Source organism: Lasioglossum baleicum, chromosome 3 (assembly GCF_051020765.1).
Source record: "Lasioglossum baleicum chromosome 3, iyLasBale1, whole genome shotgun sequence".
NCBI classification, from domain to species: Eukaryota; Metazoa; Arthropoda; class Insecta; order Hymenoptera; family Halictidae; genus Lasioglossum; species Lasioglossum baleicum.
The window spans coordinates 5,096,810-5,121,447 of record NC_134931.1 but is presented as its reverse complement, the minus strand read 5'-3'; the positions used below and the strand labels follow the sequence as shown (position 1 = coordinate 5,121,447).

The following is a 24,638-nucleotide window of genomic DNA, read 5'->3' as shown; positions in this document are numbered from 1 at the left end:
TAATAGTGGTCGCACATTTTCGCGTAGACGGTGATGGCCAAGCTCGTTAGCGGAAAAGAATTTTTGAAAACATTTGGTTCTCAACTCATTTCGCATTAAAAACATTGGCTATGTTAATAACTGGACTGATGTTTCAGTAGAGCCCTTAGAAGATTGTACTTGCCGTCTATAATCGAAGGACCACCGCTGATGTACCGTGTGTACGATTTCTTGAGTTAACTAACTGCTCCCTCACTTAGGTCTACCGACCGCCCTTTTGGGTCCTTCCTAAGTGTAGGGTGGGGGTGACTGGGCTGCCTGTGTTTTTATCACATGCTTACTTACTACCTGGACCTTCGGCAATGAAACTTTAGGATATAGCTTCTTACACCTGGGAGGCTAAATTGAATGCACAAGTTAAGAAACCTTATTCTAATTGAGCTTGTCACTATGTGCCACATGTTGGCTGCAGACCAGTCTACATACTAAAGAAATGGTAATGGCTTGATGCTAACAATCTCCCAAAAATCTAAGAAAGTCAATATAATTTACACAAAATTTCCTCGATAACCCAAAAAATCCTTTCCCCTAAGAAGACTCGTGGATGCTTCCTCATGAAAAGTATTTGTATAAAAATTATTCGCCAAAATTAATCCCGATTGAGTAACAAAGTTTACGTTAGCAGAATTTCGAAAAGAACCATTGACGGTCCGAGTAGTTTAAAGGTGAAAGAAGTCCACTGGCAAGCGGAAAATCTTCGGATTCGATTCGCGGTGCGATTCTTTTCGGCTTGCACCATCCGGGAGCTCTTGGTATCACCTCGAACTACAACTTCTAGTTAGACCTTTCACTGTTAAACTCGTTAGCAATCCAACTAGCAGTTAGAGTATCATTCCCGCCTCCCTCCGACGCGACGCTCACCCGGGCTTGGCCAATCGTCCAATTCGAGTATTTACTTCCATCCTACGCGCAACGCAATTACGTCACTTCGAAAAGGCAACCGCGATCCCTTTGAATCCGTATCGTCATTAGAAACAAGATTTACGCCATTAAGCCGCTATATCCCATCCCTTCAGCGCTGGCTGCGCCGTATCTCAGCCTCTGTTAGTCGTGTCGCGTGAATAAGTGGAAATTAGAGCTTCTTTGGAGGCGAACGGCCGAGCAACTCCTAAAGAGAAGCTGCTCAGGTAACCCAGAAACAGATCGAGTAAACGAGACTAGAGCGGTAAGAAGAGAACAGACAGTCTTATTGTATAGAAAGGAGTGGATTCACAAAGCCGCTTCGGCGATAATCGCAAAATCAATCAACAGGCGATTCTTTCGGATGTTTACGGATGACCCTACCAGCTTCCAGGATAATGTATAAATCCTGTCACCGAAATTGCTACCCTCTTCTGCCCTTCTCTTTCTCATAACTGATTACGTGTTCTTTCGACCCGCCATTCGTCTACTCCTTCGTTAATTACTCCTGACATTATTGCCCCTTCGTTCCATCAATCAAACTTTTCTTTTCTTTCCTCCTAGTCCTTCTTCCACGCGTACCTAAAACCCACAGTTGACACTTAATCACTCTAACGGCGAAATGTTTGTATTTTCATCGTGTATCGGTTGCTATCGTCCACTGATGGACACCAGGGAATTCGCGGGTTTCATAATTGCTCCAATTAATCGTGAATTAAATTTGTTCTGGCTACGTTCCGTGAATTTTCGTTCGTAATTTTGTATATATGTAGGAATTTGTCAGGGACCGCGCGCGGGATATATTCAACAAAATGTTTCAATTATAATTGAAGAATTATTTGGAACGACATATCTGCTGAATCGTATTTCGAAATATATTCAAAGTTAAATGATTTTTTTTCATTTTTAAACTTGCGATACACATACGAGAAACCTGTGAAATTGATAATACGGAAATTTCATTTTCAATGTTTTTAATAATCTGGTACGAAAAAAGCCGGCTATTTTAATTCCGGTAAAAAGTGACGGGGCTTTGGAAACTGATTTTGAACACTCTTTTTCCGCGTATCGGGTTTCCTCGTTACATTGCAGCATTGAAAGTAATTGCACGCGTTCAGTATTTAATTAAATTGCATATTCAAGTAATTCAAAAACTTTTGAAAAATATTTATCGAATGGAAAACAGCTGAACGATACAAATAATGGTACACACATTCAAATGTAATTTTCAATCATTTATATGAAAACCCGCTTACACAGCGGATTGGAAAACAACGTTGTAAATAAATACATGTTAAAAATCGGTAAAGACTAGCTCGCTTCGAAGGTTCTGGGGTAAGTGCCGTGGGGTCTAACACTCATGAGCAGGGTCGAGTGCTCCGGCTCCCAAATCGTCCACCTGTGCATGCCTGCTTTAAAACATGCCTAATGTACTACAATCTTTTTCCTTCAATCACACACGTGTGTAAAGCCTGAAGTTCAAGGTTCGCTGAAGTTCGTTATTCGTCGGGCAAGCAATCAAATAGTTTTTAGCGACTTTCGCAACTTCTTAATTACTCCGGAACTGCTAAACTAAACTTCTAACCTTATCTTTCCTGGATCTGCCGTGCAGACCATCCGCTAATATATTTCCCGGTGCTACATCGTAATCACAGAAGTTTCCGATAGGAAGTCCTTCGGAGGGCAATTAGGAATCGATTCCGGGTTCATATAAGACAGACGCACAAGGTTCTGTGTCGCGACAGCTCGTCGCCTCGTTCAGAGAGACGAAGGTCTGTCTTATCAGGACGACTAACCACTGTAAGCAGGAAAAATCGTTAGAAGCGGCGCAATGCTTTCGTTCCGTAGTGTTGCGCTTCCAAGTGACCTGGATTTTACGTGAATAATGATGACATATTAGATCGAAGTAAGCTCCAAACTTCAGCAGCTACAATTTTTCCAACAATGTAAAAATTCCGATGAAACACGTATACAACACTTTTGCTAAGAATATCAGAAATTGAATTCAAAATTAGAATCCGAGTTTTTCAAAAACTACGTAATTCTAATGAACAGGGTGAGGTACCTAAGACACACCCATCGAAAATATCTCTGTTGTTTTGAGTAATACAAGTTGAGTGGGGCAATTATTGTGATAGAGGAGTTTTACAAAGCCGTAGTTTAATGAAGTCGCCTTATTAGGTTATTGGGAGTCAATTAACCAAGAAACCCGATGCTACACATATTAATTTGGTCAGAGTGTCGACTCTTGAAGATGGAACGACCAGAAACTATGTATTCACTGGTTCTATGTTCTTTGTTTCAGTGTGCAATATAACGCTGGACAGCAAGCAGTTATTCAGAAAATCGGATCGCGGCTTCGGGCAAATAAAGTCGCCGTCTCTTGAAGGGCCCTCGAGGTGTACATACAGATTCGTGCCGGACACTGGCCAGCGAGTGGAACTACAAATCTATCGATTGATCTCCATTGGACGGCATAACGGCACCGCGTAAGTAGCTTTTGCGTTCTACTCTGCGTTCTCCACTACTAATCCCTCCTCGAAGTCACTGATGCGCGAAGGAGTTCGAGAGAGCTAATCTTTTAAGGTATACGTCTGTGCATACGTGGTATAATTTATTGAACAAGCTGATTGCTCGATGCTGCCGAGCATCGGACATCAGTAACCAGACTGAATGTATATGAAATACTTTTAACAAGTTTTTACATATTCATAATTTCCATGCCAAGAGCTTCTATAAATCGGTCTCCATTCAATAGGAAATGTTATTTTGTTTTCTTGGATGCTGTCAATTTATTAATATAATTTCTACAGCATCAGAGTACAGCCAAACCTGTTTTTGTGCGATTTTCTTTTTATTATCTCGGAAGACGTTGTCGTTATCAAAAAAGTGTTCCTACAAAAGTTGTTTGGTATGACGGGCTACATTACGTAATATTAATTGTTTTCTTGTGGGTGGAGTGGTGGAGGACATTTCAAGGTCATCTTGATTTTTTAAACGGAATGTCCTATTTTTCATACGATAGATCGATAGAGTATCAAATTCCAAGTATAAAAGTGTTGACCTTCATATGTCCTAAACCTAATATAGTTAACGAGATATTATCGGAACAATTTTCTTCCTTCTTTGGATTCATGTTTATGTTTCAAGATTCTGCCCCTTTTAATTGTGGTCGAAGCATCGATGGCCATAAACAACCATACACGAAACGTTCGTATAATGTTTGTACTCGATCGCGAAACGTTTCCACGATGAAAGAATAGAATGCTGTCGCATTTCAGTTAATTGGCTGCAACAATTGAAACGTGTTACAGTGAAACAATATTATAAAAATGTCGCTGACGTGGGCACACTGATAATTGTTTCGTTAATGTAATACCGTAGCGAGTTTGTGACAGTTCTCGTGCATCACTGCCGAAACAGATTCTCATTGATTGGCCGTCAGCCCTGGTACTAATCAAAAGAGTTTTTAATCACTTCGGGCGGACACACTGCTATTTTGTTCCATACTTTTTAATTGAATTAGTTCTCACGTACACGGAGGGCTGTTCCCGCCGGAACGCGTTCCGTCGGCCTGAAAATTGTTATTACAATAAATCTGCCGCGATATTTGTTCCGTGGTGTATTTTTCATACGCGGCACGATACATTTTGCGTGTCACTTCAAACGGAAATCGCGGAGTGAAAACAACAGCCCTGCGGTCGAACTGTTGAAACATCATTATTTGGAGGGGTTTGATTTTATTTAACGAGCGAGCGAGAGAGCGAAATCAATTACTAAATTCAGAGAGCACGAATTATCAGTACTTTAATGAACCGATGCTATTGATAAATAATATCGTGTAATAATATGTAACGGCACGTATTTGTCGACTAGGAATATGTAATCAATGAACTAAAAATTCCGATATCATTGCTAGGCTACGAATTCTCATGGGATGCGGAATGCGAAAGGGCGGATGTACTCGGAAAAGATTTTCAATATTTTCAACCTACATTTTTACGATGTACATAATTATTAGACTGCGGACCTTAATGCAAAATAAAAATTTTCTTCGTCGGTTACAAGACACAGAAACCATAGAAAAATTTCGTTTCATTTTCAACAATGTGAATAAATTGAAAATAACAAATGGACGTTCTTAAATTTTCTTAATGTTTTTACTGTTTTAAATTACATTCACCCATTTTGGGTCGATTCCTACATTTTGGGCCCAGTATTCGAACACATTAGAAAATTTTTATCACTGAACTGCAGAGCGTTATGCATTTATATCATATGCAAATATGTAAGATACAAAGAACGTGTACAACGTTAACGATGACTCAACAACATAAATTTCACTCTTAATCTTTGTTAAATTATCTATGCAAATTGGAGCTTGTATAAATATCTGGAGTTTCTTATCATAGCCTGACACAGAACATTCCATAGTTTAAAAGCTAGTTCCAAAAGCTAACACAAAGGTCAAGTTACAACAATATCGGAACAAAATATCGTAGGTCAAATTTGGCGAGGTCGTTCTAATGGCGAGTCTTCTCTTCGAAAGGTCACGTTGAAATGGACGCGGAAAAAAATTGTATAAACTCTGTAGAGATGTTTGAATTCGTAAAAATAACAGCTTCAGTCTCTGGCTCCATGTTGTAGAAAAAGGTACCCGCTTTACAAAAAGAAAGGAATTTCAGACGAATGAGTTCAAACATTTTAGACGAACTTCCAAGAGGGTTCGGAGATCGACAATTATTACAGTTTTACGACAAATGTTAAGTTTAACCTTCATTCTCAGGAGTCAAGGTCATTTGAGAGACGTATTGCAGAAAATATTTCAATGAAATATAACATTTGAAAGAAACAATATCAGGTAATACCATTCAAATTACATAGACAATAATTTTCGCGTTCTCACAACTGAAAAAAATATTCGGGGGCGGGGAGTGACACTTAAACGAGACAGTCTGTGTCACGCCCTTTATGTCCGCCCATAGACAAGATCGCAGCACGTGTCCCCGGGTTTTCGCACTCGAAGGAGAAGTTAAGCGGCGGCTTATGTCTGTGGATATGATTGGAGATCGCTTGTGTCGATGGCCGTTTCAATTTGTCATACTTCCGCTGTTACGGGGCTACCGCCGCGCCGCCATCGGGCCACTTAAGTCCCAGCTCTTCAACCTGTGTAGAGCCAGATTGGTGGTATGGGATCCGGGCTAGGAAAGGTCTCGAAAGAAAAATTACTGTTTCTGGAATCGTCTCCCCCAGTCCACCGTTCTTTCCTCTGCTCGGCTAGGATGCCGAAGGAAGTTCATAGTTGCCGGGGGAAGGCCTTCGACAAGCCTTACGAAAGTTCTTACAATTTTTCGACAAGACCCAACCTCCATCTCGGACCTTTTCTCCTCGGGCAACCTAAGTAGAGCTTAGAACGTGAATGCACGGAGCGTCCCGGGCGCAGTTACTTCGGCTCTTTCCCTTCATCATATTGGACAGGGTGTGCATAGTAATGCGCTTGAAATGCATTTACAGTGTTCGATTACTCTTCTCGGGCTTTCAGTCCACAAAATATGGTCGAGAGAGAACGGTTTGTTGAATTTTGAATTTATGACTTCTTTATCGGGGAAAAAGTACACGCTTGGTCGATGTATACAGACAGCTGAAGACGACATAACTTTTATAATCAATTACGCAATTAACACTTTCGCTACCGTGGACGAGATATGTATCTCGTTTCCACGATGTCGCATGTACGACGCTATGCACGAGATATCTCATCACTAGACAGCGGATCTTTATGCATAATAAAAATTTTCTACGAGTGAATAGAAATTTATTTTCTTTCCTAAGATGTTTAATAGGTTGAAAGTAACATAACAGTATTTCTAAATTCTTCTAATGTTTTTACTGTTTTGAATTACAAATTTTTATCATGAATGCATAAAATCCGCTGTTTACTTATCAAGTGTTTTTTCTTTTTAATTTGACACGAATAAACGATTTTTAAGACATATCATCGTTGGTGGACGTTGATTAAAGATGATAGATATAAAATACTCCATATTTGATACAACTAATGTTTTAAATGTTAGTTCTTTAAGAAGCAGAATAAATGCCACAAAGAATGAAAGTTCAGTGGAACCATAACAGCGAGGCAATTATGAAATTGTATTATTAAAACAAACTGTATTTCGATGTACAATATATCATAAGCAAATAAATTGAAAATTGAAATGAACAATGCGAATGATCAAAGGAGTGTAATCACACTCGCGGAACAAGAAGTGCAAGGTACTATTTGCTAGAGAAGTCTGCGGGGCTGGATGATATTAATTTCATTTTCATATAATTATACGAGAGGGTTTGTTTCATTCGTTCAATTCAATACTTTCTTCCCCATTCAATCTTTTCACGGTGCTCCGCTTCGCTAATTATACGGGTGGAAATGTGTTCTGAAAGTGGCACACTATTGCGATTAAAATTTTCAGAACTACATTAACGATAATTGAACATAAAACTTCTTCTAGTATTTGTAGGGAACAGAATTTTCGAATAAAAATTAGGAACATCGCTTGAAATTAGAAGCTCCCATATACAGAGTGTCCTACTGTTCGTAATTCGAATCATGGAATTTGCCGGCTGTAATGTCAATCGTCGAGCGACGTAGCGATCACACGTTACCGTTGCGCGAGACCGCGAAGCCTTTGTCTGCGCCTGTTACAAGCTAAATCATAAAAACATTCGTCTCCCAGGATCAGGCGATCAATTCTGATCCAATCACGTACGACCACGCCTTCTGTTCGACGAATATTTAAGGGCTCCCCATGTCGGAGCGAGGCCCCCTCCTTTTTCTCCAGTTTTCTTCTAATCGTTTCTGGAGTACACTTTAGTCAATCGTATTTTTCAATTTTGTGTCCGCGATTTTGTTCAGTCGAACTCTTCAATAGTCTCGCCTAATGTGTCTATAAAAGAACAAGTGTCGTCTAATGCGTCCAAAAGAGAGCTCAACGCGGAATCAACCGCGCCTGTACAATATTTGTGTTTGCAAAGTAGTGAAGAAACTTACAACTTCTTCACTAAAATAAATGAACTGTTTAAACCGCGCCGAGAGACTTACAAATTCTTCGCGCAGGCACCCACCTAACTCTGCCACTCTTAATAACTGTGTTATTTATGCAGATGCAAAAATATGTTCTGGTTTAGAATATGAAAATACGTCTCTTCAGACAAAAATTCATCGCGTCTCTTTCACTTCATGATATGTTCCGTTAGTCAAAGTTTTCCTACACCGCTGTTTATATTCCATCTAGCCGCCTGCACATCGCGAAATAGTTCGCACGGCAAAACGTTTTCCACCCGAAGGCGCATGTAGACACTCTCATTTCTCTTCGCACTTGCAAAATTTCAGCATGCGCGCGTTCGAAAACGCGATACGGCCGAGTCCGCAGAGACAAATTGCGAGAAAGGATACGCCCGACGGAGGTCAAAATAATGTACGAGCGACAATAATTTCGGACGAGGCTGTACGTAGAATGGAATACGCATTATGGCTTTCCAATACCTTCTTTCGCGATATCCTCGTAGATAACTTAAATCCGACGTTCATCGACGTAACCCCTGAATGCATCGTGCCGAGGAGAGCAGCACTTAGCCTGTCCGTTTCCCTGTTTCGCAGTATCGATAACTTTGCAAATTCCCCAACCAGAGTACCGTTCTTTGTACTGTCTCCTCATCGGGAATAGGAAAGAGATAAAAAAAAAAGAAGAACGAGAACCTGGCCGAGCTCGAACGCAAAGTTTCGCCGTTCTGCGAAACTTTCTTCTCCCGAAAGCAACAAACATTCAGCATTCAGGAGCTCGTTCATTACCGCCATCCTTCTTTCGCTTCTCGCCACTGTATTTTTCAAAGTTGAACGATTTATCACCGCCTCACCCCCCTCCCCGAATCCCCCGGTCGCTCTTGCTCTAACTAAAAGCGCCACGAATAGACTTCTAAAAAATAGAAAAGCTCGCCTGAAGTTTGCCCGTTAACTAAAGCAGGTCGGCCAGACGACGGTCATGAAGCGAAAAATATTGTTACACGAGCTTACACGGGCTACGCTTGCTGTAACTCCCCGCCCCTGTTCTCTTGAATGCCGCCGTTTGAGAAACTGCACGGCCACGGAAAAATTGCAGAACGCCGTGTTTCGCCCAGGGGGCCGACGCTCTCCTTGCGCCGCTATCGCCCGCTGCCTGCTGAAACCTTAATGTCCTGTTGACTCTATCGTGCAGATTGCAAAATGTCTGACAACTACGTATGGCATGGCCGAATGAATCTTGCAAACGTGGCGGAACCACGGTTTCACTCATACGTAATTACTCGAATGCCAAATATGTTTATGTTTCGCAACGCTGTCATAACCAGCGGGAGTGTAATCTGATTCTATCTTTCGGAATTATTTTTTAAAAGAAGACTTAAGTTCCTTTCCGATATACAGGGTGAGTCACCTAAGACGAGCCACCTGAACAACTTCTACATTTTTTGGGATACGACGAAATGAAGGTAGACGTAAAAAAAGGATGAAAAATATAAATTCACTCAATTCACTTTATTTACTTAACGATTTATTAATGAAATCATTCAAAGCTTGCAACCTCCATCTCTAAAAAAATATATTGTTTTCTATCCTTAATAATTTGTTCACAATTGTGAAAAAAATATATGAAATGTAGGAGGTAAGTTCGAAGATTTTCTCGATTGACAACCGAGAAAAAAAAATGATAATATTAAGGGTTTTTGCCCGCGTTGCCCTCAGGGGTTAGCGAAAGAAAATTTTTGGTGATTATTTTTCAAGCTAAAACATTGTTTTGTACTAGATACCAATGAAAATTGTCGTGGGAGCCGTTGAACCATGCTTTTACTCTTAAACTTGTCGGCGATGTTTGTTTACGTTTACATTCACCTAGTGGCACAGTGTGAGAGGTAAACACAGTTTGATTTCATGAATAAAATTTATATTTTTTATCCTTTTTTTACACTTATGACCTTTAACGACCTTGAATAACCCCTTGAATGAGAAACATTTCTTCCTATTTCAAAAAATGTACGAGTTATTCAGGTGGCTTGTCTTAGGTGACTCACTCTGTAGAAGTAGGCTTACGGCAAGTATTGCGTTCAAAAAGGTCATTATGAAATTACGTTACTTTAGGTGACCTGAGTCAGTAGTGCACCTAGTTTACGGTAATTTACCCACCATTTGAAAGTAAGAGGGGTATCGACGATACTGGAAGTAACTGATGTATTGCGCGGTTTCAAAGTGGTAGTAAAAGTTCCCCGCATCGGCTTCCCCCAATTGGCGGTGATTGCAGGTGTAAAACTGAAAGTAGGAGCTACTTACTGGCTTTCTGTCTAGACTTGCCCGGATGAGCGCTACTTACCTGTCTCATTTCTCGCATTTCTGGTTAAGCATGCAGTACTACAACTTACATAATCCTGTTAACACTGTACTGTAGTACGCAGTACTGCAACACTGATACCAATGACTAACACACTAGTTCAAACGGATTCAAACCAGCTACTGGCGAGGTCTATTCTTGACAGAAGATGAGCAGTCAGCGTGTAGATTATGGTTATTTATTTGAAGTAGTCCAAAATATAACAATTTTTATTCTACTTGTACATTTTACTTTAGAAAGCACAATACACTCCAACGAGTACATTAAAATGATACAACCCATACGTGGATGACGTACCTGCATTTAAATTTAAAACATTGAAGACATTATACGAATTTAAAAATACGTTTATTATTATTTCCAACCTATTGAACATATTAAGAGGGAAAATAAATTAACAATGTCACTTTGTTGCAGTTCAGGTGGAAAATTTTACGCATTTAAATGAATTATTTATGTAGTTACTTCATTCCAGCGCTTTCTACGTAAATTGAAACACCGCGTAAGTCGAATAGTGCCTCAGCGCCATCGCTGAAAGATTATTAATACGATCCGATTTGATTAATACATACTATATAACTCAATATCAAGCTAGACGCTCTAAATTTTTCGAAATCAGTGATGGAACTCGATAACAAGCCTGTTACAAGCTAGGGCCGCGAGCAGCACGAGTGGCCGCGAAGGGTTGTTTCCCTAGAGTTTAATGAATTTGCGTTCATTATCAAAGAACAAAAATATATTCTTATTATAAGAATTCGAATTACAATTGTGTAATTGTCGCGAATGGATTGAATTTAGAATAGAAAGAATTGAAAGAAGATATCACCTAAACTAGGATGCACGGTGTTGAAGCACTGGCAATGCGGGAATCCCCTGGCAATCAATAAACGAATTTTACGAATCCGCGTAGAATGAATCTACATAAGCTCGCTGTAATCGGTTATTCATGGAGCTTAACAATATAGAATACATCTTACTTACTTTTCTAATTGAATTGAATGTATTTGAATATTTAAAGTAATTGTCCAGTAGTAGAAACATATAATATCTGGCTACGCGAGCCATAACACATTCATTCCGCTATTAACAAACGCAATGTAGAATCTTGCGTAAAGTATAGTATCTTCTGTCGAGAGAATACGAGCGTCCAAACAATTTCGTCGACCCTCGAGTCTTCTTTAAAATTCTTCCGCGGACTGTCTGACCACGTACCGACTTCATCCGCTTGCTTATATTCGTGTACATTACTTTTTCCTCGTAGAATGCTTCTGCTTGTGAAATGGAAAAACGAGCGAACTTATTAAAAGTTTATTCGAAGTGTCTGGTTAAACGGATAATTACATCAGCTGGCCACTATTTGAATAACTGTCTATTTGCAGGCAGCAGTCGCCGCGGCTCGCTTAAATATTTACCGGGCAGGTGTCGCTGCACTAAAATTCATCCGAGAGACATCTTCCACGATCTTTCTTCATCCGTCTGCCGGCTACGGCACGCCTTACATACACGCGGACAGATGAGAGGCGCGCGGAGTGAAATTACGTCGCTCGGCAGAATACTATTAAGTGAGGTAGCGGAATAGAATAGATCCTACGGGTGATGGATGACCTTAATTTTGCTATGATTACCGGTAGCTCGGGAATTTCTATGAAAATCGCTCAGGGCTGGTTCTTTTATGATCCTGTACCGCCGCCATCCTGCTCCCGTCCGTCAGTCCTTCCCCATTTCTTCGGATCCGTTGGTCCCATCGTATTTTTTAATCGTTCCGTTTCCTCGTTAATTCAAGATCGCCATCTCGGAAAGTCCGCGACAGTGATGGACGCTCGTGAAAGTCACGAGATATCACTGATAATGCGAATCTACCCGGATAGCAGGAATCTTTCATCTTCAAGTAATATCCAGTTAAAAAGCTAGAATCAAAATCGAACAGAAATTTGCTAGGAGATGATCGGTCGCAACATTCACGGGTTTGAGAAGCCGAATCGTACCTCTGGAATTTGTTTGTTATTACTAGACTGCAGATTTTGTACGTTTATGATAAAAATGGGTAAGCACAATTTAAAGCAGTGGACATATTAAAAAGATTTGAAGACATCAGAGCGCAGCGTATTGATTTCAACTTAATCAGATAATTCAAAGGAGAAAGAAATTTTTATCTCATTCCTATGTCTTGCAATCATTGTAAACATTTGTTATTTTGCATGTAGATCCGCAGTCTAGTTATTACAATGATGCGTAAAATTATAATCCATTTTTAATCCGTGAAACAGTAAATGATAATCGGAAGTGAATTTTTAAAGAGTCGTTGTAAAGGGGAGACTTCAATCTTCAAATCTAGAGAAGGTTCATTTAAGAACAATTTTTTAAATGTTTTTACAGAGGTTTCAGTTTACAACATTTTTTAAGAAAAAATAGATCTTCAGTTTCCCACTTGTTGCATCACGCAAAAATTTCACAGAAGAAACAGAATAATGACGTGTGAAGGTAAATAAAATTGACAGGATGTAGTGCAGCATAATCTTACACGGAGAAAGTACTTTAATACGCTTAATCTGCTGGGACGACAAATGACTGTAGTTGCGGGCATTGGATCGCGAGAAAACAATGTGGGGAATAAAAAGCTCTGTGTGAACGGGGGATGTAAGAGGATGTTTAATCCTACATAAAAGGAAATATTCGAAACAAGTAGTACTTTCTTCCACACTCGCGAACATTGCAGAACCATCTGGGGAAGGATATTTCGTAGGTTACAACGCAATATAAAGAAACGCCGAGACGCGCTGAAACGGAACGGTTTCGCAATATTCGGAACAGAATACGAACGGACGGGGCGCAAAATAGCGAATTTAAGAATAACACGCGGGCGCAGTTTGCGCGGACCGTTAAAGCCAAACGAACATTCTGCACGGTCTCCGCGTTTTATCGTTCCAGAATGTCTACATCCTCGGAACTACGCGTTATACTGGATCGCGGAGCGCTGGCGCCGCGTGCTTCTCGAGATTACCATCATAATGCAGCGTAGAAAGAACCGCGAACCATTAAACGCCAATTTATGCGCGTCTGTTACGTGTAGCCGACTAGTTTCTACGTCTCACCTTGTGCCCCGGAAGCCCAAGAAAAGAAAGTACAAGAAAAGGTCAAACTGACGCAACACAAGGCATCCTTTAGCTCCAAATGATCTGTACCACTTTCCATGAAAATCCGTTGTTTTTTACAACTTTTTTATATAGACCTGTGGACCTATATAGTGGAGAGTTTAAGTTTCATTGAAATTGGTCGATGCGGAAGAAAACGACAGGTATTGATTTTGACCATGTTTAAACCTTTGTAGCTCAGTGCAACGTTCACCGAATTTGATGAGATATTTAGCATACGTATAATTGATACAGATCTACAAAACGTACTTTTAAAATTTTCAATACACGCCCACATTAAAAAATTGCAAAATACACTTTTATTATTTTCTCCGCAATTCCAACCCGTTGCAATTTTTTCCGAATGTTTTTTACACGTCATATAGTAATCAGGCATTAATCTTTTAGAAATGTCAAACACAACGAAACAGCTATCCCCATTTTTCATTGTATATGCATGTTAAAGCAAAAACATTTGTATTTCGCGTTCCAAACCAGCACTCCTGGGATCCAGTCAGTAAAACAGTCCACTGCGAATAAAAGTTGCAAAACAAGAGTAAGATAATGTCAATGTGACGCATACAAATGTCTTGAGTGTCTATACGCAGTTGTTGCAGACCAGCGCGGCTAGCATTAAATTACTTTCCAACCCTTATAAACTGACGTTCTGCCATTTTAATTATACCGCAATTTTTCCACCGCGGAATGTTGCAAAGTACATTCATTAAAATGTATATTTTTGTCCCAGCGAGCATTCGTCTATTTGTCTCTCTGATGCATACGCGTCGCCCAGGGTTCGCGGTAAAGTTGTATCATTTAGTATAACTAACGCTTTCGGCGATCAAAAACTGCGATTACCAAAGTTGTATGCCGGAAAAAAATTGCTGGAACAATTGCTTATTATTAATCACGAGCCTGTGACGAAAGTATAGCGCGTATATTATACTACTGTATTCGAGTTATTTTAATAACATGCTGCTTGGAAGAATATCATCACTGCATAGCTAGGCACCATTTTTAATTTAATCCTAAGTATATATAATGTATATAAATATATAATTGTCCTACTGAGTCAGTAATGTTCTACGATGAATTTTTCAAATATATATTGAATCCCTTTAACATCTACTTCTTCTCACATACATTAAGAACTGTATGTAATTAAGTCAAAAGTAAAATTTGAACGTCAACTAAATATTACTATAACATCCATGGTATATGAGCAGTTAAAAGTGGTTGTAGAGACATCTTACGGTCTTTTATCGCCAAACATTGATTGGATGTGCTCGCGCGCTGCGACTCTTCGCGTCTCTTTCTGTCCCATACGCTGGCCTTTGCGTCCAAAATTATCATCGTTCATTACACAAGTAAATACATTTGGAATTATATCATATTTGGTATTATTTTCATTAGAAAAATTACACTAAAATATAAAATGAAGTTTATTACGTGAATTTAAGTTATGAATCAGATTTTGGAAAGAAATGTACAACTGGGGGCCACATTAGCTTCCTCTAGTAAAAACTTGAGTGAAATATAAATAAGTTGATATTTAACTTTTAACAGACTTTTGTGTGACCATCGGTGGATAAAGCGTTTCTCGTATTTCGCTTCTTACAGCGAAATCAATTACGCTCGGTGAGCGGATAAGCTGCTCGCCTCGGAGCTCGGTCTCTTTAAGGTTAACCTTTTAACAGAAAAAATCCCGGTATTCGGGAAATATGAGCAGCTTGCCGGGTCATTTGTTTCACATGCGCCGTGGCGAAGGATAAAAAAAAAGGTGAACTTGGCCCCGGCGCGGTGGCGCGACGTAACGATAATTCTCGTTCGAAGAGTTCATCTCGTCTCAGGACGGCGGAAAAGCGCACCAGCTCGTTGCGGGGTAGTATTATACCCGGGGCCAGGATTTAAGTAGCTTCATAAATTACGTCACTTTTACGGCGAGATTACCTAATCCGCTGCGCAGAGACGGCTTTGGGCTCCCTTGGAAGGCGGGTTTCATCGTGCTGCGCCCAGTGCATCGCCTGACAAAGTGCGCGCCGTTCTCGGATCAAACAATTTCCAACAGCGAAATCATTTTTGCCGGTTCGGCCCGAATAACTTGCAATCAAGGGACCGGACGCTTAACGACTCCCAGAGCGTTCGAGTGGCATGCCCCGTGAAATGTTTCGCGTGTTTTCGTCCTCGCAAATTTCTAATCGCGGCGAGAACGCGCGCCATTCGATTATGCACGTTTCGATAGTTATTTTCTCGTAAAACATTTTCCGTGGCGGAAACAAGCCGAGACTGCGTGAAAAATTTTGTAAATTTTAAAATGGTTAAATTTTAAAGATTGGTTAAAGATTTGGTTAAAGATTGGTTTAATTGAAATTAAAAAATGGTTAAATATTCTACAATTAAAAAAGAATGGTGACTATATGTATAATTGATTAATAAAGTTGTATTCTTAAAAATTTAACCATTGCATTTTATTTTCAAATCAGGAACGAACTTATACAATCATCTAATAGTACGTTATCACGAATATTTTCCCAGTCATTAGTTACAATATTCTTTGTGTAGATGTTTGTAGTTATACCTTAAAAAGTCTTTCTATACCTAAATTTATTGCATGTTCGGCTACTTATTTTACTAACGTAGATTCAATGGTCTTAATGCAGCATTACAATGATTGCGTGTTTGCACGCCCTGAAGACATGTTCACACGATGATTTCGTACTCCCTGGACGGCGAACATCCAAGGAAATAATTTTGTACTTTTTGCAGGACTGTGGAATGTTCCGCGGGGATTTATTGATTCCATTATACTCGCTCGAGGGAGAATTTTCCATATCCAAGAATTTCTCGTAATGGCGGCACGTTAATATTCGGCTCGGAAGAACCTCTCGACATCGACACGGTAGCAATTACGCGCGCGCCTGAGGATTCTCAAGTCCCTATTCCGCAGATGGTACTAAGGCACTGGTTGCCACAAAAATTCTAATTCTTTTGATCTCCTATTGGTTATGAAAACCGCTACCAATTATATTCGATCATCATGATAATTTTTATTACCGATCGGAGTATTCGAAGATGCAACATTTACATACCATTCGCTGCGAATAGGATATCTTGCAATCAGTCGAATATGAAAATTTACACTGAACTGTGCTTCAGACCTCAATAAGATGTAATATTGCGATCCAGAGAAAGTATAAAATGTTCCATCCAATTGTAAAAACTGTAAAATCTATTTTGGAAATCTCAGATTTAAATAGCAGGTAAGAGTAGTTGATATTTAAAGTGAACTCATCAGTACATGTAAGAGGCTCTAATAATTTGATCGCCCGCTGTATTTTCAAATTAAATTATTCTAAGAAACCAGACGATTAACAGGCGTATAAATATATTAGGTGTGCAAATAAGTTCCTTCCCCTTTTTTCCTACGATCATTACTTCTGACTAAGTCCGAATGACTTCCCGATTTTTATACCATCTGAAAGAGCGTTCTGGTTTTAAGAAGAATCGTGATAAGCGCTCCAGTCCTATGCAACAATTTCAAGCAATATGGCGTGCGAGAAGCATCATTTGCGTCACTGCTTACTCTTCGCATTCCAGCTTAATAAATCAGCTGTTAAACCTACGGAAATGGTTTGTGCGGCACTGAGTGAGAACGCTGTATCTTACAGAACATGCAAAAAGTGGTACCAAAGCCGGAAATTTTAATTCGGAAGACGACGATCGTTCAGGTGCACCGAGAAAGTTCGATGACTGTCAGTTAGAGGAATTGCTCACCGAAAATCCGACCCGGACGCAAGAAGAATTGGCAGAAAGATTGGGAGTCACCAGACAAGATTTTATTAGATTTTATGTGAGAAAATCTTGAATTTGGAAAAAAAGGGGAAAGAATTTATTTGCACACCTAATATGAATTACACGACGTAATAAAACAGTGGAAAATAATAACGCGAAAGAGGGAAAGATTTTCATGTAATAGAACCGAGAATAATATCATTCACCAAAATGCACCTAAATCAAAACAGAATTTCTTTGTTCGTATAAAAATGAGCGCAACGCTCTCGACTAAGCCAATACAACGGTGTCGCGTAAATTCCCGAATAAACGGTTCTCGCTGGTCGAGTTTCTCAAAGTTTTCCGAACGGAAGACGGCAAAAAGCAAAATAGCACCTCGCCGCGCCGCGCCGGTCTAACGAGCACCGAAAAGCCGTGCCGGCACGTTTAATAATTAGCTAGGTGGCGATACGATCGAGGAAATACGATCGGACTGCCCCGTGTGAAAACGGGCGAGAGGCAAAACACAGGGATTAGACCCGGAATTCTAAACGACGGATAAATCGGCCGGCGATCGGACTAGTCCACGAACCGGACAAAATCGTCGCGCGTAATGCCATGGAGATTCTAGGTAATAAATAATGGGGGCCATTGTTTCGTCCGTTTCAGCCGCGATCGTGAGATCGCACGGGCCCGGCTGCATTATTTCCTCGGACAGATGGACAGATGGTCGTCGACGAGCATTTCACTGGAGCTCTTTTGACGTAATCAATTGGCTTGCTGTCCATTGCTCACCTACTTTGCGATTGTCTTCCCATTATTTGTGCACGATCTTCGTTGCAGTTCTGAAACCTCGTAATATTTTTACAAGGATAGAAATAGCAAGACGATTCAACAGAGCTCGTACAGTCAGGGAATAGAAACTAGGACACCCTTAATTTTTATTCAGTAAACAAATGAAATTTCTTCTGCCTACGCACACATACGACAGTTCCGTGTCTGTGTACGTTACCGTTCTTAAGACGGCGAGTCACCAGTGACCAATGTTTCAACTTACAAGGAGAAAGCACGGTCATGGGTCTCAGATTTTCTCGAAACTTTACATACTGGTAGATTTCGTTCTCCTGTTTATGAAAATATAGCATTATAGGGTCAGATATTCAATTACTTTTGAGATATTTACAATTGAAATTTCATTACAGTTTCGTACAGTTTCGGTTGAAGATATTATCAATTTGCCAAACCGCATGGTGGTAACGTACTAGGTTGGTACTACCACTACTACTAGTACTTTTTAACAAAAATCATTCTACGGTCCGAATAATTCAGTTTTCGGAGTTCCGTAAATTAGATCATTTGTAGAATCCAACTGGTCCGGTAATCGAAGACATCCCCGGGACTGCCACAACTTTTTGTCCGTGGAAAACAGTAAATGGTGGAACTATGTAGTTCGAAACGGCGGAGTACCTACGAGAAGCGACCAAACGATCCATTAACTAATTTATTTCTGCCGAGACAAATTTCGCTCAGTCGTGGAGCGTGTAATCAGCGGTAGAGCCGCGGCACCGACGTCTCTGCCCTCTTTTCTAGCTGACCAGCCGCCTCGCTCTATGCCCATCCGCCTCCTCCTCGGATCCTCTTTCATTTGCTCCGGTGTGAGCGGCGGCGCCGCTGTCCGATGGATCCTCGAACCCGGACGGCGAGTGCGGCTGTCGTAATGCGGAAAGTTGGGGAATTGGATCTGAAGTTTTCTGAAAACAGTCGCATCCGCTCCCGCTCGCTTCCGCCCGACTATACAGAGAAGTATATCGCTACCTGCGAGGGGATCGGACCCGTGAATCAGAAACACCAGTTCACTCGATGTAACTCGTGAATCGTTCTCTCGTGGTTCCGCGAACGTCCAGCTCTGACAGGCGTTAGAACCATTTGGTCATCAAAAGTTGCCTTAACGAACCTTCTTCAAATTCGAATGTGTTATAGTCTTTATTGACATATGAATACATATATAGGGTGGGATGTCTCTAGCTATAAAAAAATTAGTAAGGTCGAGTGGGGTAAGTAGTTTTTGCAAAGTTGGACTTTAAACTGATGTATTTTCAGTCTGGTATGTAGAAACTTAACGTTCTTGGTATCAAACTCTTGCCACAGTTATTACTGATGAATTAGTACTATGTTGGATTCTAATTTTTGTTGAAAATTAACATTTTGATAGGATATTGTACAAAGTGTCAACTAGGACGCACTTGCCCCGAAAATGGGGCTAGTCCGTCTCTGAGGGTTAAAGTGCTGCGGGGCAAGAAAAGAATGATTAACAAGCCTGCTACAAAATGCTTTTCTTATTGCATTAAACATATTGTTTAGTTTTGTAGTTACCCATACAGTACGGACTTACCCCACCGTGATAGTACGGACTTGCCCCGTATAGTAATATTTACGGGGCGAGATCATCTTACAGTGTTTTTCTCGATAAATTTTAAAAGATACAATAAAAACGGTGTATTTAATGTAAACCTACATCAATATTTGTTGTACTTACCTAAAATAACAACACAGAATATATTAATAACTTGTAAACTATTGCACGTTCAGGGTAACCTGAAAGTTGTGCGTGTACCTCGCACGTGACTGTTTGGCATTGGTTGATTTCAGCGAGGAAAACACCTTTATTCTTGCACGACATCTATGTAGAATAGTTCATACTAACTTATACTACATTAATAAATGCAAGCTAGAGAAATTTCGTTCATATTATAATAAAAACTCCACTCCACCTTAACATCATATTATGAGCGCCTCGATACTAATTAAGTAAGTATGGTCTGATGCAATTTCTTCCATCTTCAAAAGCAAGCGAAATATTCAGGTGACCTGTTTATGACGCTCCACCCTCTATATAGACGTTTATATATGTATACAAAATAAAGCGTTAAACTTTTTCCACGAAATTATAACAGTTAAACCAACAAACCGATGAAAAGAATATGTTTTTGGGTGCACATAGCGGAAGCATAAGCATATCTGATAAAAATGATTCCAATTGAAAATAAAATTGTTGCTCTCAACTTTTTATGCTGTCGTTTTACACAAATACAATTTTATAATAGCAGGTGCATGCGAACGGTTACGTACACAGCAAAGAATGATCGGCATTCAGTAGATAAATGGAAGTGGATCGCGATATCGGGGGGATTAACAGTTATGCTAATTAACAGCGTGGTTCCCAGAAAAACTGTGCCGCGCGAGTATCATTCGATAACGATATTCCGTATCGAGATCGCAGTGTCGACGACTAGAAAATTACATAACTTCTCGCTTATCGATTTCGGCTTCGGCTCGCGATTTACACCAGGAATATAAATTTATCAATTCCGCAAACCGGGGCGAACGCATTCCAGGCAATCCGAAATTTTATCGATGAAACGCACATTCGCGGCACCGGTTATCGCCGAAATCCACGAATACATCCGCCGCGAACCGGCCATGACAGGTGTTAATCAAGTGTTAATATTGTAGAGAATGGAAACGCAGCGAGAGAATTTAATTTTCAGCACGAATGTTCTGTAGTAAGCGTGAAGGCAACATCGCACGGCGATTGCGGGATTTATGGTTGATTCGTAATTGACGGCGTGTCTCGGAAAAATAAAATCCGACCGGGCGAGTGCGACCATTGTCGTGGTTTCGCTGCAAAAACTCGTTTCTGCACGGCTGAATATACTGAGAGGCTGAAACGATGGATTTCTTCCCTGCCCGGGAGAACCGTTTCGCGCACTTTTCATTCCGCGGTAAGACCACGCGTGTGAAACGAATGAAAACGGACAGCCATTCCTCGCTTTCCTTTTTTCGTCAGTCCCATAAGTTTCCCCATGTTCATTTTTTTAAAAAGAATTTAACATTACTGTCTTGTAATGAAATTCTCCGGCATTTTTTAATCGTTCATCCCTTGTGGATGCGTTTAACGATTTTGTGGCGGCCTGGCACGCTTCGTCCAAATGGTTAGACATTTTTTTACATAAGTATATTTGAAAGGATTTGTTCGAAATTAACATTTATTGAAATAGCTAAGTGCAAGATCGACTTATTTTTTTGAAGCAAGACTATGCAAGACAATTCTCCTCTATGGTAGTGTTCTCTATCACGAGTTCATTATATCTCCAATATTTGTAAATCTCATTGAACCTCAAAATCAATATTAAGGAAATAATGTATAAACTTATATGAACTTTATGCAAAATAAATATTTTCTGAGGCTGTTGCATGAAAAAGAGGTTAAATGCAAATGTTCTTTAAATAATTTCAACACTACGAAAATATTATAACATTTTACTGAAATCCTTCTAAGGTTTCTACAAAACATTAAAACACCAATACCATCGCAGGATATAAGCTCAATTTATTAACGAACATCTGAAAAATTAACGCGTAAAGAATTTGCTGAAACGATTACCACCGGATGGAACCAAATGGCCAATTCAGTAACAGTCAGCCAGCAATTACAAGAATTACTTTAAAATTCGTAATTCCACGCCGAGGAAAGGCCGGCGGCGGGAAGTAAGGAGAAGAAGACGTCCACCGAGCCCGGAGGCCGGCTCGGTGACAATTAAAAGTGTATTAAGGCGGGTGCGTGCTCGAGGGAGGTGTAAATTACCTCGAAAAACGGCCCGCGGCTGGCAAACGAGTCATTCGACGGCGTGGATCTCGTGGGAGGATCAATTTGCCGGTAGCCGGCTCAGGGAAAGTTAATCCAACGAGAAAACGGGCCAATCCCGAAAAAAATAATCAAATTCGTCAAGCCGAATCCAATCGGGCTCGTGGAAAAATGTACGTCGGTGAAACACCCGGAGGTGTAACTGCCGGGCCGAGAAACAGGAAACTTTCCCGGTCGGTTCGCGTAATGTTTGCGCCGCACAGTGTTATATATTGCCGATCTAACAAGAACGATAAGATCCAAACAAAGCGAAGTCGAACACGTGCGAATGAACTTGAAAATAATTAGCAAAGTTAATTATTTGTCGTTCCATTTCATTCGATGTTTCACCATTTCGTCAATTTGACTCCTGAGATGGACATACAAAGTTGCGACAATATTAATTGGGGTAAAATAGAATAGTCTACTTGAACTACTTGGTCTTATCTAGATAAGAGCAACTATACTGATATACAGGCTGTCCCAAAAATGTTGCACTTCCTTGGAAGGGATGGTTCCTCAAATCATTTGAAGTCACTTTTTTGAAGGAGATGTCGTTGTTGTTGTTGTATGCGTCAAATCTTGTAATCGAATTTTAAACCACTTTCCGATGAGCTATAGACTTGAAACATTAAACATAGCTCAGAACTGGATGATAGTGCAATATTAAAAAACAAATATTTAAAAAAAAAACGGTGCATCTAGGAGAAAAAAATGTTTACGTTAACCATCACACCTCGCCGCGCGACACTCGATAGTACGTCATCGCGTTCAGCGATCCCCACTCCGCGCGCCAGCGCTCCCTACTCCACTACGCGTCCCCACTCCGACTCATCCCCATTCCACTGGCCCACTTCGCACCGAAAGAGCTCAGTGGTTGTGGTGTTCCGTTCATTCAGTTCCGTGTCGGACAATTTCGGACTCCATCAAAAGACGGAGTGCCTCGGAGTCATCCCCTCATTCTATCTATCTTATTATTTCATACCAGTATTGCTATATCTTGCGTTCCATTTAAAAAAGACTAAAAAGTAGAAAATAAAAAATATATAAAAAAACTTTTTAAAAGCGTGGTTTTTAAAAAGTTTTTATACATATTTTTTTATTCTTTGCGCCAATTTTCAAACGAACGGTTCGTTTTTAACCCATGGTTCCTTCCAGACTTTTGTTCCCCCATACGACGCAATGTTAAAAATTTGACCTTGACGTTCAAAGTCAAGGTCAACTTTGCAGCAAGTTCTTTTAACAAATCTCCACCGATCCTGAGAGATGGAGAATCACGATAGGGTAGTCACGACATATAATTTTGAAACAGCCTGTACAGTACAAAATATTAATATATTTCACAGGTCCTCGGTACTTCTTGAATCATAGTGTGCTTATAGACATTTCGTCGTCACTGTACTGACGCGAGTGTAGATCCGAATCGATGTCAGGTTAGGCATGTTCTTCGAAGGGTTATCGAGGGACGACGAGGATGCAGAGAGCGTGGAGAACATGCGCGCTTTGGTCCAGTGCAGCGAGCCGGGCCGCTGCACCCGGAATCGTTCCGATCGTTAGAAATTTGATTTCACGCTCGTCGCATCCATAACATCCTCTCTATCTCCCTCTGCGGGTGTGCACACAACAGCGTACCGCTAACAGGGCCGAGAATGGAAAATCTGCTGCGCGCCGCGCCAAGCCGAGCCGAGTCGAGCTGAGTCGAAGCCGCGGCACCGGCCGTAGTTATACGAGAGCACGGAAAATGATCACCGGAGCTCGCTCGTAAGTTGATCGAAGTTAGTAGGCTGTAACGGTGATATACACGGCTTCATAGAAATTGGATTGTACGTTCGCGGCCGCGGAAATGATTCGTCGCGCGGCTAATGCCGACTTTGCGTCGCGTTACGTCGCGTCACCGGCGCGCGAGATGAGATAGCGGTGAGGGATACGGAAATGGAATCGGGGAGCCACTGTCTGCTTGTCTGCCTATCTGCCTGCCTCTGCAAATCCCCTAAATCCCGTTGCCCGGAGAGTGTTTCCTGATATATTGATCAACTTTTATTATCGTTTGAGATATGCGGCTCTCGCAGAATCTCTGATCAACTTGTGCGCGCCCTAAAGTGGACTCTTACAAGGGAACAACCCCGAGTGTCCGACTTCGATTTTGATAATTTTTTGTGAGATGATGGTATATGGATCCCTAATTATGTATGCAAAACATTAGGTGTAGTTACTCAATAGTTCTAAAGATATAAACAATTGAAGTTTCATACCGTGTTGATATACCATGATTTGAGCTGTAGTTCTCGAAGTTCCATTAGCCGTGTAAGTAGGTTGCGTGATTCACACAGGTTCGATCCCCAGCGATGAAACGTGTTTCCTTTCACTTCCCTTTAATTCTTCATCTTCTTTTATGTTTGTCACAATTTTATTTGGCTACTAATGTACAGGATGCCGGGATGATACGCATCGTACATGCAATCAAAACATAAAAAATGTCGACACCATGAACACATTATAAATGCTTGTTTATTGTATTTACACTTTTTATCTTGTATATCTTCGGGGAAGGCAACTTGATTCACGTTTAAAAATATTTCTATATTTTATTATGTATGAAACTTTAATTGTTTATATCTTTAAAACTATTGAGTAACTACACCTAATATTTTGCATACATAATTAGGGATTCATATACCATCATCTCACAAAAAATTA

At 40.4% G+C, this 24,638-nt stretch overlaps 1 protein-coding gene across 8 annotated transcripts in view; it reads left to right on the top strand.

Moving 5' to 3' along the window:
• The window catches only part of LOC143221995 (cubilin), a 380,302-nt gene that overhangs the window by 154,515 nt on the left and 201,149 nt on the right, over nucleotides 1–24,638 (top strand). For all 8 annotated transcript variants that reach the window (XM_076447780.1, XM_076447777.1, XM_076447782.1 and 5 more), the window contains one exon: nucleotides 3,245–3,428. In XM_076447780.1, the coding sequence (XP_076303895.1) occupies nucleotides 3,245–3,428 (184 nt within the window). The remainder of the gene's footprint in view (nucleotides 1–3,244; nucleotides 3,429–24,638) is intronic.